At 35.0% G+C, this 13,839-nt stretch overlaps 1 protein-coding gene across 1 annotated transcript; it reads left to right on the top strand.

Moving 5' to 3' along the window:
* Window positions 1–6,587: 6,587 nt before the first annotated feature.
* IRX2 (iroquois homeobox 2) lies at window positions 6,588–12,721 on the top strand. Its single transcript, XM_075586019.1, has 5 exons — window positions 6,588–7,371; window positions 9,283–9,688; window positions 10,163–10,864; window positions 11,425–11,492; window positions 12,109–12,721. The coding sequence occupies exons 1-4, from the start codon at window positions 7,132–7,134 to the stop codon at window positions 11,466–11,468; spliced, it is 1,392 nt and encodes a 463-aa protein (XP_075442134.1). The 5' UTR covers window positions 6,588–7,131; the 3' UTR covers window positions 11,469–11,492; window positions 12,109–12,721.
* The last annotated feature ends 1,118 nt before the right edge of the window (window positions 12,722–13,839 follow it).

Genomic DNA, 13,839 nt, shown 5'->3' with positions numbered 1-13,839 from the left:
ACTTGGTATTTTTTTTTTTTTTTATGTTTGCTCTTTTTAATTTGTTAATTATGAAAAGTGTACATTGAAATTTCAGGCTAGAATCCAACCCCTATATTCTTTTGTTCTGTATGATGGAAATAGCATGTGAGTCTCTAGAGGAGTTTCTTTGCAACAGGTGCACCCTAGTGTCAAAAGTGCTGAAAAGAGAACTCAGTGCAGGCAGCTGCGGGATTCTTGCTTCCCACCGTTTTTACATTGAATAACAAGGGTGTCAATTCGTTGATAAGTCTGGAGACATTTTTCCAGTATGTCAAATTTAACTTTACTAAATATCCCAATCTTTTCTTATGCTCCCAAAATATCATCAGTTGAATAATTGCTTTCTTAATCACTTCATCTGGCATACATAACTATTGGGTAACTCTTTCCTCAATGCCCTGTTTTTACTCAGATTAATACGTATGACTACTTAATGTATTAATATTTATCGAGTGTATAATAAATCAGGAGTCTAGACATCCAGAAACAAGACAAAGCCAGCTTGATCTTGAACCTGGAATACACTTTTGATGGACTTAGTTTTTTGCAAAGAATATTCATTTCAGATACTGTATGTAATGTGCAATGTAATGTGCAGGTAAATTATCTGAAATTGCATTAACTCTATATACAATTCAAAGGCGCTATAAATACAAATAAGTATACAGGCTTGATTTAAATGCAAGGAATCATAAAAATTAAACAGGAAGCACATTCTTTTTTTTAATCTATTCATTAAAAAGAAACCCATAGCATATTTTTGGGGATATCAAGCAGTTATAATAATAATAATCTTCAGGGAAAGAAATACTCCAGTGTCATAAATTAATGAATGCATTTCAATTAGAAAATGTCAGGAGTATAGAATGCAACCATAGTGTTTATTTTTTTGTCTGTAGCTGCAGCCTTTACACAAATTGTGGATGCGATACCATCAGATCATATAAAAGTATGCAGGATGGATATGGTGACCTATAATCGATAGATTCTTTTTCACAACACTGTGCCAGCGATCAATCGTGCAGGAAATTGTAACAAACGAGGTCATTTAATAAATGTCTATTTTTTTTTCACATAAGAGTAAAGAATGACAATTCACTCCAGCACCCTTCAAAAATGAATATGCAGTGTCAACCAGGTAATATTTCATCCATTCCTGCGGAAAAATTGGAAACTTTATACCAAGTAGGGTACTTAACTTTCTTTTCTGGAAACTACTTATTTCGCTTGAATTTAGGTAATATTTAAACACCACACACATTAGATAGATAGATAGATAGATAGATAGATAGATAGATAGATAGATAGATAGATAGATAGATAGATAGATAGATAGATAGATAGATAGATATATAGATAGATAGATAGATAGAAAGAAAGATAGATAGATAGATAGATAGATAGATAGATAGATAGATAGATAGATAGATAGATAGATAGATAGATAGATAGATAGATAGATAGATAGATAGATCAAAGGATGACGTGCAAAGTGATGCTGTGAATTAAATTCCTTGCACTTTATCAAAGATTCCTGTGAGTGGTATAATCCTTTGAGACATATTTATTATTTTATTATTATTAGTGCATTCAGGCCAAGTATACTTTGTTATGTGAGTGCCACCTAATTGGCTATACTCAAACAAATTGTAATCACTATCACAGTCAGAGAGGACTATGCTTTTGTTACACACAAAAAGGGCTGTCCAACATAGCATCTATATAATTGACTTTCACAAAAGTTCCTCTTCAAGTTACACTTGAAGTGACACGTATTTGTATCTTGTGTCACATTATTACAGTTTTAGATTTACCTGGTCCGCTGAAATGTATGCTTATAATAATGTAATGCTTGTATAATATAATGTTATTTGTTTGGCTAATAATTGCATCATAGATAGATATAGATATACACATACATACACACACACATATATATATATATATTTATATATATATATATATATATATATACATACACACACACACATATTTATATATTTATTTATATATATATATATATATATATATATATATATATATATATATATATATATATATATATATATATATATACATACATACACACACATATATATGTGCATTGATTTACATGTGCATTATTTATATATATATATATATATATATATATATATATATATATATATATATATATATATATATATATATAAAATGCACATGTAAATCCGGTTAAAGAAACATTAAGTGATACAAAACATATATATTATATTTTACATACTAATATTTCAAATGTTGTCTGTGTCAACATGATAATTTGTGGACTGCAGCTAAGAAAGCATTAGTATTTAAATGTTTGTACAGATCACATGTCCTGTTTGTTTATTAATAACACTATAAAATGCTGATTAGGTATTGCGTTGAAAAAATAGACGAGATCACTGTAAATAGATGCTGTGCACAACTTTTTAATAACTGGTGACTTTGCATTACTGCACACATATAAACGCTGGACAGTGTGATTTTTTTATTGATCAAATTGTCTTCCTATAGGAAAGATAGGTTAGTGGAATCTGAAAAATCATTGAATACGTTAAAACACTTTGAAAATTAAATTGTATCAGCACTTATGCAGTATCGTGCTGTTTGTGAGACTGGATTAAATCCATTGCCACAGCGCCCTCTTCCAAACACAGTGTGAATGGAAGTGTTTATACCTGCGTATTAACAGCACCGTATTCTTACTGTACAGTATATCCCCATACTGTTATCCTTCCTTTCCTATCATCCCTCTAATAACACACTAGCACTTATCAGTATTTTATTTAATATTACTATTATCTAATACATCTCTCTATATAACACATTATTCTCCCGTTCTCTTTCTATTGCGTCATTCTTTACTTGTCCATTTAAACCAGTCCGGTAAATGTAGCATTTCTTTAAAGAACCACATTTTGTCTTTTGGGAAGCAGGATTGTACACAGATTAAAATCAGGGTAGTTTTCACTGATGAAATCAGATCACGGCACAATATTGTTAACATAGACGTTTAAAGAAAAGCTTTGTGTCTCGGTATCTCTAGTCATAAGTTGTTCATAGATCAAACAGAGGAACTAATACTGCACAGCTGGAAGAAGGCACATCTGCAAATGACTGATACAGTATTGTAAAAGTATGTGAAGCCATCAATAAAATCAATAAAACCTTTATGCCACAATGACATCGTTTGTCCAATTTGTAAATTAGCTGAATTATAACCGTTGTCATTTGTAGAATAAATTACTCCTAATATCCTTTCATGTGCAACCTGATATATCCAAGAACTGTGTATATTACTGTATCCATGTTTTAGGTCATAAATGTGAGGCATCACTTTGCAATGGAACACGTTTGCATTATATTTTACGGTTAAAATGACTTTTTTAATGTGTAAAATAAGTTTTGAAACACAGTTACACAGTGTTAGCACTTGGGAATAATTAGTCGATTTAGAATGGATTTTATTTCTAAATTAAAGTTATTGTTGAGAAACTGGAAATGAATGAATGAAGTTGGTGGTAACAGTATTTTTTATAGTAACATGTATTTAATTGACAATCAAGTAATACTACATAGAGGTTTTGAAATGTAATATGCCAGTAGAGAAAGCGATGTATAGCTAAGATTCGATGGTAAATACATTTTCAAGGTAAATACGTTTTCCTGCTGAAAGGTAATTTTTAGTTTTAGAGAACACTTTGTTTGGGAAACAGCAACTTAAAGTTATTTCAAAGTAAATGCATTTTAATCTTCATACAAGAGCGACATATTCAAACCACAGACAGCATGGTCAAAAATCAAATCAACTGCTAGTTTTTTTTTTTTTTTAACTCTAAAAATAAAACAAACTTTATAATATCAGCTCTGTATCACTAAAATACATTGTAGCATTATAGATTCTGCTTAAGATTTGCTGGTTTGCATTCATTATTTTCTGAAAAGAAATACAAGAAAAGGGACAATTTTTATTCGGGTCTTCTATTCAAGCACCCCCCCCTCCCCAATAAAAAAAGGCAAGCCACTTGAAGAAATTATATTCTGTGCCATTTTACCAGCCTGACCCCGTTTTTAAAGTGATTTGCATTAATCTATAAACAAGTAATAAAATACATATGTTTCTCTTAAACTTGACGATCATCGGGAGCTTTTAACATGCAGAAGATGTGTCTAGTTAATTTAACATAACCAAATGTGTTTTGAGGCTATGTGGCAATATACCGATACTGGAAAATGTTTCACACAAATACATATATGAATTTAAGCATGTGCGTATACCTATATTTTACTACATACATATGTGTAACTAGCCACTGTCGTCTGTGTGTATACTGTGTATTCTGACACATACATCAAACACTGTCCAAGAGATATATATATATATATATATATATAGTACTGTATGTATTTATATCTCTTGGGCAGTGTTTGATGTATGGGTCAGAAAACAGTATATATTCCTAAACACCATCTCAGGTAGTGACTGTAGCATTTACCTAATTATACAGTATACACTCATTGACATAATGTAAACAAAACTACCATTGTATTCCCCGGCCTCAATTGCCACACTAATTATTAAAGAGGAAGAATTGCAAGTAATTCAAGCTCTCGGAAAAAAAATACTTACCTTTGCCACTACAAATAGCTTAACACAGAAATCAGCATTATTTATAAAGGGGAAAAAAACCCTGAGGAAAGTAGATGGGCAACTTCTGAAGTCTGCTTTACTGCATTCAGCGGTGTATGTATGTTAATTTTACTGAATTGATTTAGCTGTCTCAATCAAGTGTCAAAAGCTTTAAGGCTAAGGAGAAATATATGATTAAAACTCTGAGACAAAAGAGAAATGTTTTATTCAAATGCTATCGGCTGGTATTGATTCTTTCATAGAAGCACTTAAATATAAATATGAAGGGCAAAGAAAGGGGAAAAAACATTCTTGTCTTTAAACATTTGATCTTTATTCTTAAGCAATAATGAAAATTGGACAGGTGACTAAAGACAGACATTTCTCTGTGGTATGTATTGAGATTACCATTTAATGAGCACACTGTCCTGACAAGTAGGGTAATCTTTCCGAAGACTTGTTGGTTATTAGTCCACATAGCTTTTTTTTTTTTTTTTGGAACATTGCACCTCCTACAGGTCAAATCATAGATCTGTCTCAATGGAGAAAAATCTTAGAGGTACCCTCACCTTTTCATTTCTGTAAATAGAGCCTGAAAAAGGGACATATAAATGTGTAGGTAGGCTGCAGAGCTGGTTAGAATATATTTTAAGACACTGTGTAGAACTTCAGACCTGCATTCCAGTGCATACTTGACAATCAGATGTACATGGCAGTGGATCTCTCTTGGTTAAACAAAATATTTGAAATAAAAAACAAACAAAAACAAAAAAACACCAGTCTGATGCTGAATCCAATTCCATTATGGGTGTGCATTTAGTTTCATTTGTAGAACTGAGCCAGGGTTGCAAAGGAGCAATTCTTACAAGCTCCCACGATAGCTTCTTGTCATTTGTTAATAGAATCTTTTGCTGTGTACTATGTTTGTCCATCTGCATTAGATATGTGGTCATGTTATGGACTGGACTTTGTTTGCAGCCAGAGCTAACGTGACATGGAGGAATCCAAAGTATCGAGATGACAATGCTGTAAATATCTTTCATACAGCAAGAAGCTGGAGCAGCAGCTGACCGAGACATGACCATTAAAAGTATAGACAAACTGTCTTCGTTTTAAATGTCTCATATTGTTAAGTGCACGTTTTATTATTGAAAAACTTCTCAGACTCAGGTAGTAAATTAGTTCTGTGTGTGTGTGTGTGTGTGTGTGTGTGTGTGTGTGTGTGTGTGTATGTATGTATATATATATATATATATATATATATATATATATATATATATATATATATATATATATATTATATATATATATATATTATATATATATATCCACAACCATACATACATATGTATATATTTATACATATGTGTATATATACACAGTATTTGTGTCGAAATATCTAAATTCCACATATGTATCCTACTTGCATGTCTGTGTGTGTGTGGGGGGGGGCACACATACAAGTATTATAAATATGTATCATTTAGATATATGTACATAAATACTGCATATATATACACACACACACACACACACACACACACACACACACACACACACACACACACACACACACACACACACACACACACACACACACACACACACACACACACACATACTGTACACACAGTATTTATGTACATACACACACGTAAACAGATACAAATTTGGAGCCTCGGTTGAGAAGCTGCCATCCTCTCGCTGCAAGTGCTGACTGGCTAATGGAGAGAGGATTACTTACATTACAAAAGCCTGCCTGGCTGCTCTCCCTCCCCTCTGTGCACATGTAAGGGAGGTGGATGTGCAGGGCTGTAGGCGGATCACTCTGGATATGCAGATGAGACAGTGGTGATGGACAGCTCCGTTTCCCAATGCCCCTTAGAAACTCCAGCTCTCCTTCCCTCAACTCCTCACTTCATACCCTGTACAGTTTACACCCTCCTCCTAAAAAAAAAAGAAAAGAAAATATACTCACAGGCGCTGGGGGAGCTGGCTGACTGCAAGAGCTCCATAGGCAGAAGCCACTTTCCTGAGCACCTAGAGCACAGAGTCTGCTCTACATTTCCTTCCTGTGCCTCCTCCACTCCCCCACTGTCTCCAGTTCATGATCTGCTTCTCCCCTCTCGATCCCACTCACTCCTTTTTGACTAATTCTCTGATTGGATTTATACCTTATACATGATCACCCATATAGATTGATCTCCGCCTGGTGGGTGCACCAGAGGGGAGGGGGGTGGAGGCAGGAGACACTTTTTATTATTTCCTTGCATGAGTGAGGACAGAAGCGAGAATCCAACAGCTGAGCGAGAATAAGAGCAGCAGCTCTGTCTTTATTGACCCTGCTCCCCACCCTCCCCTCTCCCCCCTCCCCCCTCCCCTTTTTTTCACCCTGATCCCTCTGTAACTCAGCCAGCACCGGTGATCCTCTCCTGCTGCAGCCAGGCGAACCTGCTGCTGCAATGTCCTATCCTCAGGGTTACCTCTACCAGCCCCCTGGCTCCTTGGCTCTCTACTCCTGCCCGGCTTATGGGGCATCCGCGCTGGCGGCCCCTAGGAGTGAAGAGTTAGTGGCCAGGTCCTCGTCCGGCTCTGCATTTAGCCCTTACCCCGGATCCGCCGCCTTCAGCGCCCAGGCAGCCACAGGCTTCAGCAGCCCTCTGCAGTACTCCAGCGACCCGGCCGGATTCCCCTCCTACATGGTAAAGAGCCCTGCACCCAGCTTTCTGCTCCTCTCCCCCCTTCCTCCCTCTCACTTCCTTACACACTTCATTTTTTTTGTTAATTGCTTGATCTCTATCACTTCCATGTTATTTCCCACGATATCTTCCTTTTTTTTATTGATTAGATCCAATGCAAATACGTTTTTTCCTTCTCCTTTTGGATCTCTGTCACTCTCTTTCTTCCTAATTCGCTCTTCTTTTTTATACTATGACACATGTTAGCTGCAGCTACTCCCCCCCCCCTCCTTCGTTTGAGATCATTCTTCATCAAATGTTTTCCTTGTAGATTTCCTGATCATTTTATTGCTGATCTGTGTCCCATTCAGTTAATTTTCTTCCCATTACTCCTGGATTTGTCCCTTTCTTTCTGTCTCATTTCCTTTATTTATTTATTTTTTGATGGCAGGGTCTGTGCTCCCCAGAAGTACTTCTCTCCCCTTCAGATAATTGATTATTTTAGTGTTAATTTGCCTTTCAACTTTCACTTTGATAATCATGGTCTGTCCTTTCGATGTGAACTTGTTAAAAGAAGTGTGTTAAACACGTGAAGTATCTAGCTGAACCTAAGTACCGTGATTGCAAGGAGGGAAAGTTAAAATACATTTAATACATAAATATAAAATTATATCTATCGGGTGTCTCTTTGTGGCTTATGTTTGGAAAAAGGTGGATTTATGAATTATTCGATACCTTTTAGAAATTAAAATGAATTCTTCTCCGAGTTCTTCACACTTTAATATAGTTAATGTTCTGCGTTAAAATATTCAGTTTCTTTGAATGAGTTAATGACAATTTTACAAAACGCATTTAATGTTTAAAACATTTGTGGCGGGGGCTCTTAACATTTTTTTTATTGATTATGTAAAATGGGCATGTCTGTTTTTGATAAAGATTTAGCCGGAGAAGGACTAAAATTATGTTTTTTATTTGTAGTGCAGTTTGCTTACTGGATACAATTTGCCAGCTCGTTAATTGCAGGCTTCCTCTATAAATATTTTGCTTCTGACACTTTAGAGTTGTATTATACACATAGTGCAGAAGAACTGGACTAACAGTTATTTCTATTTAATTCAATATACACGTGTAAATTGTCGTGCAATGAAAGGAATTGTTCGCTTTATTTTCACACTTTGCAGTTATGTAGTAGTTTTTTTTTTAGTACATCAGGCTAAGTAATAAATGAGACGAGACATCTACAAGAACAGGATTCCTTGGGCGTGTAAAAGTTATCAAGTTACTTAGGGATATTTTGAACTTTCCTAGATTATGCAGACTTAAATAATGGCAATTTGAACGCTGAAGAGCGAATTAAAATGCAAATGACATTGCAGTTGAACAATTCGAAGTCATGCATATCTTCTGATTTGCAAATTGGATTTACAATGCATTAGACCACTGACTTGCTCAAAGGTGGCATTGTTATATTTACTAGCGCAGAATAAAAGAAAAGAGGAGTCTCTTTTGAAGCGTTTAGAGAATGAATGGATTTAAAAACGACCTGTAGATCCTTTAAAAAAATAACTGTCTGTCTAATTTTCAAGTGAACTATATAATAATCTTGTTTGACCGCAAACAACAAGTCAACATGGAGATGTGCACATTTAATATAATAGCTTTCTCTTAGCAGCTGTAATCTATTTAGGACTCCGCAAGAAAATACAGAGTAAATCAGCAGGAAAATAAAAAAAAATATTCCCAAACAAACAAATGATTTGTGGTAAATTTGACATGTATGGACTCCCAAGTCTTACAGCAGATTACAGGATTTGAGTGCTCTTTTCTTCAAAAAGAAAGTGAGCACACACAATTAAAACTTGTGAAATCCAGCAAATATTTGTCCTTGACGGTAACATGGTGTCTGGTTTGATCATTGTTTTGCTTTATTTGTAGGGTTCTCCTTATGATGCACACACAACTGGCATGACAGGGGCTATCAGCTATCATCCCTATGGCAGCCCTGCCTATCCCTACCAGCTAAATGACCCAGCGTATAGGAAAAATGCTACAAGAGACGCAACCGCCACTTTGAAAGCCTGGCTTCAGGAGCACAGGAAGAACCCTTACCCCACCAAGGGCGAGAAGATCATGTTGGCCATCATCACCAAGATGACCCTCACCCAGGTCTCCACGTGGTTTGCCAACGCCAGGAGGAGGCTCAAGAAAGAGAACAAGATGACCTGGGCACCTCGGAATAAAAGCGAAGATGAAGACGAAGACGACGGGGATGGGGACAGAGGGAAAGAAGAAAACTCAGACAAGGTCCAAGATAGCAATGAAACGTCAGCAGAGGATGAAGGTGAGTACCAAGATCTAGGACATATGTTTAATAATAACAGGCCAGGACCTGACGTAACCCTTTGGTTGCCTACGGTGACTATTTTCAAACCATATGTTTAGTCTTGTACATCACATGAGCTTAAATACATACTTTTTAGATTTTAGAACGTTTTGTAAAATATATATTTTACAGAACTAACCTAGCGGTGTCAGGAAAAAAAAGAATTTAACACATTTGTGTGCATAAGATGCAAACCTGTCGATTTCACATTTAGGTATAGAAATCTTCGTATTTTAAAATAAAAATAAGTTTGTGTGTATATATAGATATAAAATTGTGTGTGTTATACCCATTATATTAAATTATAGGTTTGCATTTTTACTCCACATATTAAACACAATCAGCTGTGCTTTATTTAGTTGTACAATGCACTCTGCATAGTGGGTTTCAAGAGCTGTTTGAACATGACATTGTTGTATGGCTTTGTTGTAGGTATTAGCTTGCATGTAGACTCCATGACAGATCACTCTTGCTCTGCTGAATCAGATGGAGAGAAGTTGCCTTGTAGAGCCGGGGATCATCTTTGTGAATCGGGTACTGAGTCTAAGGACAAATATGAGGACGATGAAGATGATGATGATGAGGGTGATGAAGAAGAAAGAGTGCTCCCCGCTAAACCTGTAACCTCATCCCCACTTACTCGGGTAGATGCCCCTGTCCTGAACCATCAGCAAGAGGGAAGTCCCAGAAACACAAATAAATCGACTTTGGACAATAGGATTTCTCCAAGTTCACAGACACAAGGCAGCAAACCCAAACTCTGGTCCCTTGCTGAAATAGCCACGTCAGATCTTAAGCATCAGAATATTGGCCATGGCTGCACACCTGCTTTGTCTTCTGCGACCTCTTCAGCTGCCTCTCACAATTCTGCATATCCTTCATCTTCAATTTTGGGGAGGCATATTTACTACACATCCCCTTTTTACAGCAACTATACGAACTATGGGAATTTTAATGCACTCCAAAGCCAAGGAATCCTGCGTTATAATTCAGCAGCAGTGACATCCAATGAGGGACTAAGCCAAACTGTTCTAAACACCAGCTCTCTTCACAAACACACCAGTGACTCTTTAAAAACTGCCAGCAACCAGCTAGATCAACATTACAGGTCAACCAGCTATGAATCTAAAAAAGGTAGGTGTGGTGTTTATTTTCTCAACACAATTCACCGCCGACGTGTATTACATTTGATGATTAAAACCTACATTTTAAATGATCTGAAATGTATAAATCTTGTATAATTTGTGCACATTTGCATAAACATGATTCAGTCCCCCCCACCCCCAAATCACAAACTGGTAAAGGGATGTGTATGTTACATCTGTCTCACCAGATTTATTATTATCATTTACTTTTGCTACCTCAGATTGCTGCTATTTAAAAGCTGCCATTTGTGCACACATAAAAAGTAAATACATACTATTATTTATCAAGATTGAAAATAAATGAGTAATCAAAACTCCAACAAAATACATTATTCCAAATGAGGTTACTCTCTAAGTAACATGTTTGAATGGTAGAGAGACTGTTGTTTAGTTTTCTAAATAAACTGTTCAGATTTCTTTAAAACATAGATTATACGTAATGTAGCTCTTAAACCTCCTGGCTGTGGATTTAGTCCATTGGAGAATTGGAACATATAATCTAGTTAGCTGGCTGTGTCCTGTGACTAACTGACGGTTATATTTTGACAGATCCTACTGAAGTCTGCACAGTAGGAGTGCAACCATACTTATAGATGTGCAATCAGACAGCAATGCAAGTAAGTGAGAACATTTTCTGTTGCCCTGATTATTTGGAACAAGGTCCAACACATATTGTGCAGCTCTAAACCCCCTTAATGTTCCTTTCTTGCTTCATTACATAGACCTCTGGTTATAAAATAAATCAACAAATTCTATGTTTTTTGGGGGGGCTTAATATATCTATAGTACTTCATTACAACATTTTAATTTGATTTTTTTTTTAAATAACCTTATGTTGAAAAAGTACAGAATTGGTATTTGTATTGCATTTTACTCTGATATATAATAAAAACAAAGTTTATATTTTTTTTAAAGTACAAAATTTGATCTATTTTTAAAGGGCAGCATTTTATTCCACTGGATTCAATTTAATAAAAAGAAGTACAGGTTAGAATTGCCATCCAAAGGATAACGTTGTATTAGCTACCTCCTATATGAAAATTTACTATATTTTACCGCATTCTGCTTATGTTATTTATGTCATATTCATTGTAAGTGAATGTGAAAATAAAATAAAAATCAAAAGAAGGAAACATTACGATAGTTAAGATTTGGACAGGAAGGTAACTGAATAGTGTTACTAGTATGTGACTGAAGGATTTTTGGTGATCTGGTTTTTCCCTTGATTCACAGGTAGGTGTCACAATTGCTTTGAAAAAAGTCAGCAAGCCATCATCTCTCCCCGAGCTAATAAGTCTAACATATCTAAAACCGGATCACATCTTGTGCCACTGTATAAAAGAAGACCCACAGAGCACTATTACATCTACAGACTACTCTTAAATAAATGAACAAATATGAGAGTTTCGTTCGACATACAGTATGTGACATTCTTGGTATAGTATAGTTTCCCTAATGTATATTGTGACTTTTGCAAACAATCTGTTTTTTCTCAGGATATCTTGACTTGATCACTTCATTGCCACGGTATATATATATATATATTCTATAGGTGTGATAAAATTTATTGTAAAGAATGACAAATAAAAAAAATACATATTTGTAAAAGATGTAAATAGAGACAAGAATTCGTGATTGATGAACTCGAGTACTTAAAATGTGGGATGAACGAAAGCAGATTTGATATTTATTTTTGTAACGATGATATAAAAGCTTCTAGTAATTTATGCAAGTTGTATTGCAATGAAATCTGAAACTTTTTGTAAATAAATTCTGCCTGGTTTTTATTTGACAAATATGACGGTTATCAATTTTCTTGATTGTTAACGAGTATTCTTTACTAATTTATATCCTAAATTGTAAATAAACACAGATTAGTCTGAAGAGCAAGCTGCATTTTATATATTATTCTTTTGTTTTCACTAACATGTTTGTTGTGATATTATATATATATATATATATATATATATATATATATATATATATATATATATATATATATATATATATATATATATATATATACACACACATTGTAAGATATGGTGGGTGAAAAGGGCTATATTCATATTTAATATGGCATATTTAAAGTTTTATACATTTATACATGTAAATAACGACATACACATATATATCCGTCGTGCATTTATTTAATTTATCTGTTGATCATGGCATTTCTATCTGTCAAAATATACTTTTACACAAAGTGTTTTTCCCCAATCTCATTTCATGAAACTTCACATAACATACTTGGGATTTTGCTCCCCAATGCACTCTATCCGAAATGGGCTGTAACCATGTGTATAAACGTTTCGAATTACTCATCAAGAAAAGATAATGGTGCTGACACAGTATGGATGCTAAACAAAGCCAGGGCGGCTATCTCTTTCAGTGAAATCACTAGATAACTAGCAGTGGTAATGTGATGTAGCAGCTTGTGGAAAACAAAAAAAATGAACAATCATTTCTTTCCCACAAAGATAAATTGAGTGAATATAGCATACGGTAATAAAACAAGAATAATAGCTTCTTAGATTGCCCTTTAATCAATCATACACTTATTTTTCAAGAGCCTCATCTATTTTATTCCATGATTAATAATGTTGCAGCATGAGAGCATTATTAGATCCCAGCGGGGGAGATCCTGGATGCTTTTAGTTGCTTTGGAGTGGTCAGTTGGGGTTCATTATGGGCTGATATTGAACAATTTATAAAATCTTGTCTAAACATCTGCCAACTCAGATAGGACGATGAGTGTGAATATGGAGAATTGCCCTACCAGTTGGTATTGACAAACTGATCTCTCTCCAGTGGCTTTTTGTTCAGTGAAAATGAGTGGCCTTTTGCTCTGGTCTTGTTAAAAAGGGCATTTGAAAGTGATCTTAGATACTTCAGTCACCAAACCGGTGAATGTTAACAGGATAAAATACATTTTACTCAAGGAAGTGGGACAGTTTTCCCCTG

Source organism: Ascaphus truei, chromosome 2, assembly GCF_040206685.1.
Source record: "Ascaphus truei isolate aAscTru1 chromosome 2, aAscTru1.hap1, whole genome shotgun sequence".
Classification (NCBI taxonomy): Eukaryota; Metazoa; Chordata; class Amphibia; order Anura; family Ascaphidae; genus Ascaphus; species Ascaphus truei.
Note: the sequence above shows the minus strand (reverse complement) of the source record. Positions and strands in the feature narration are given on the sequence as shown.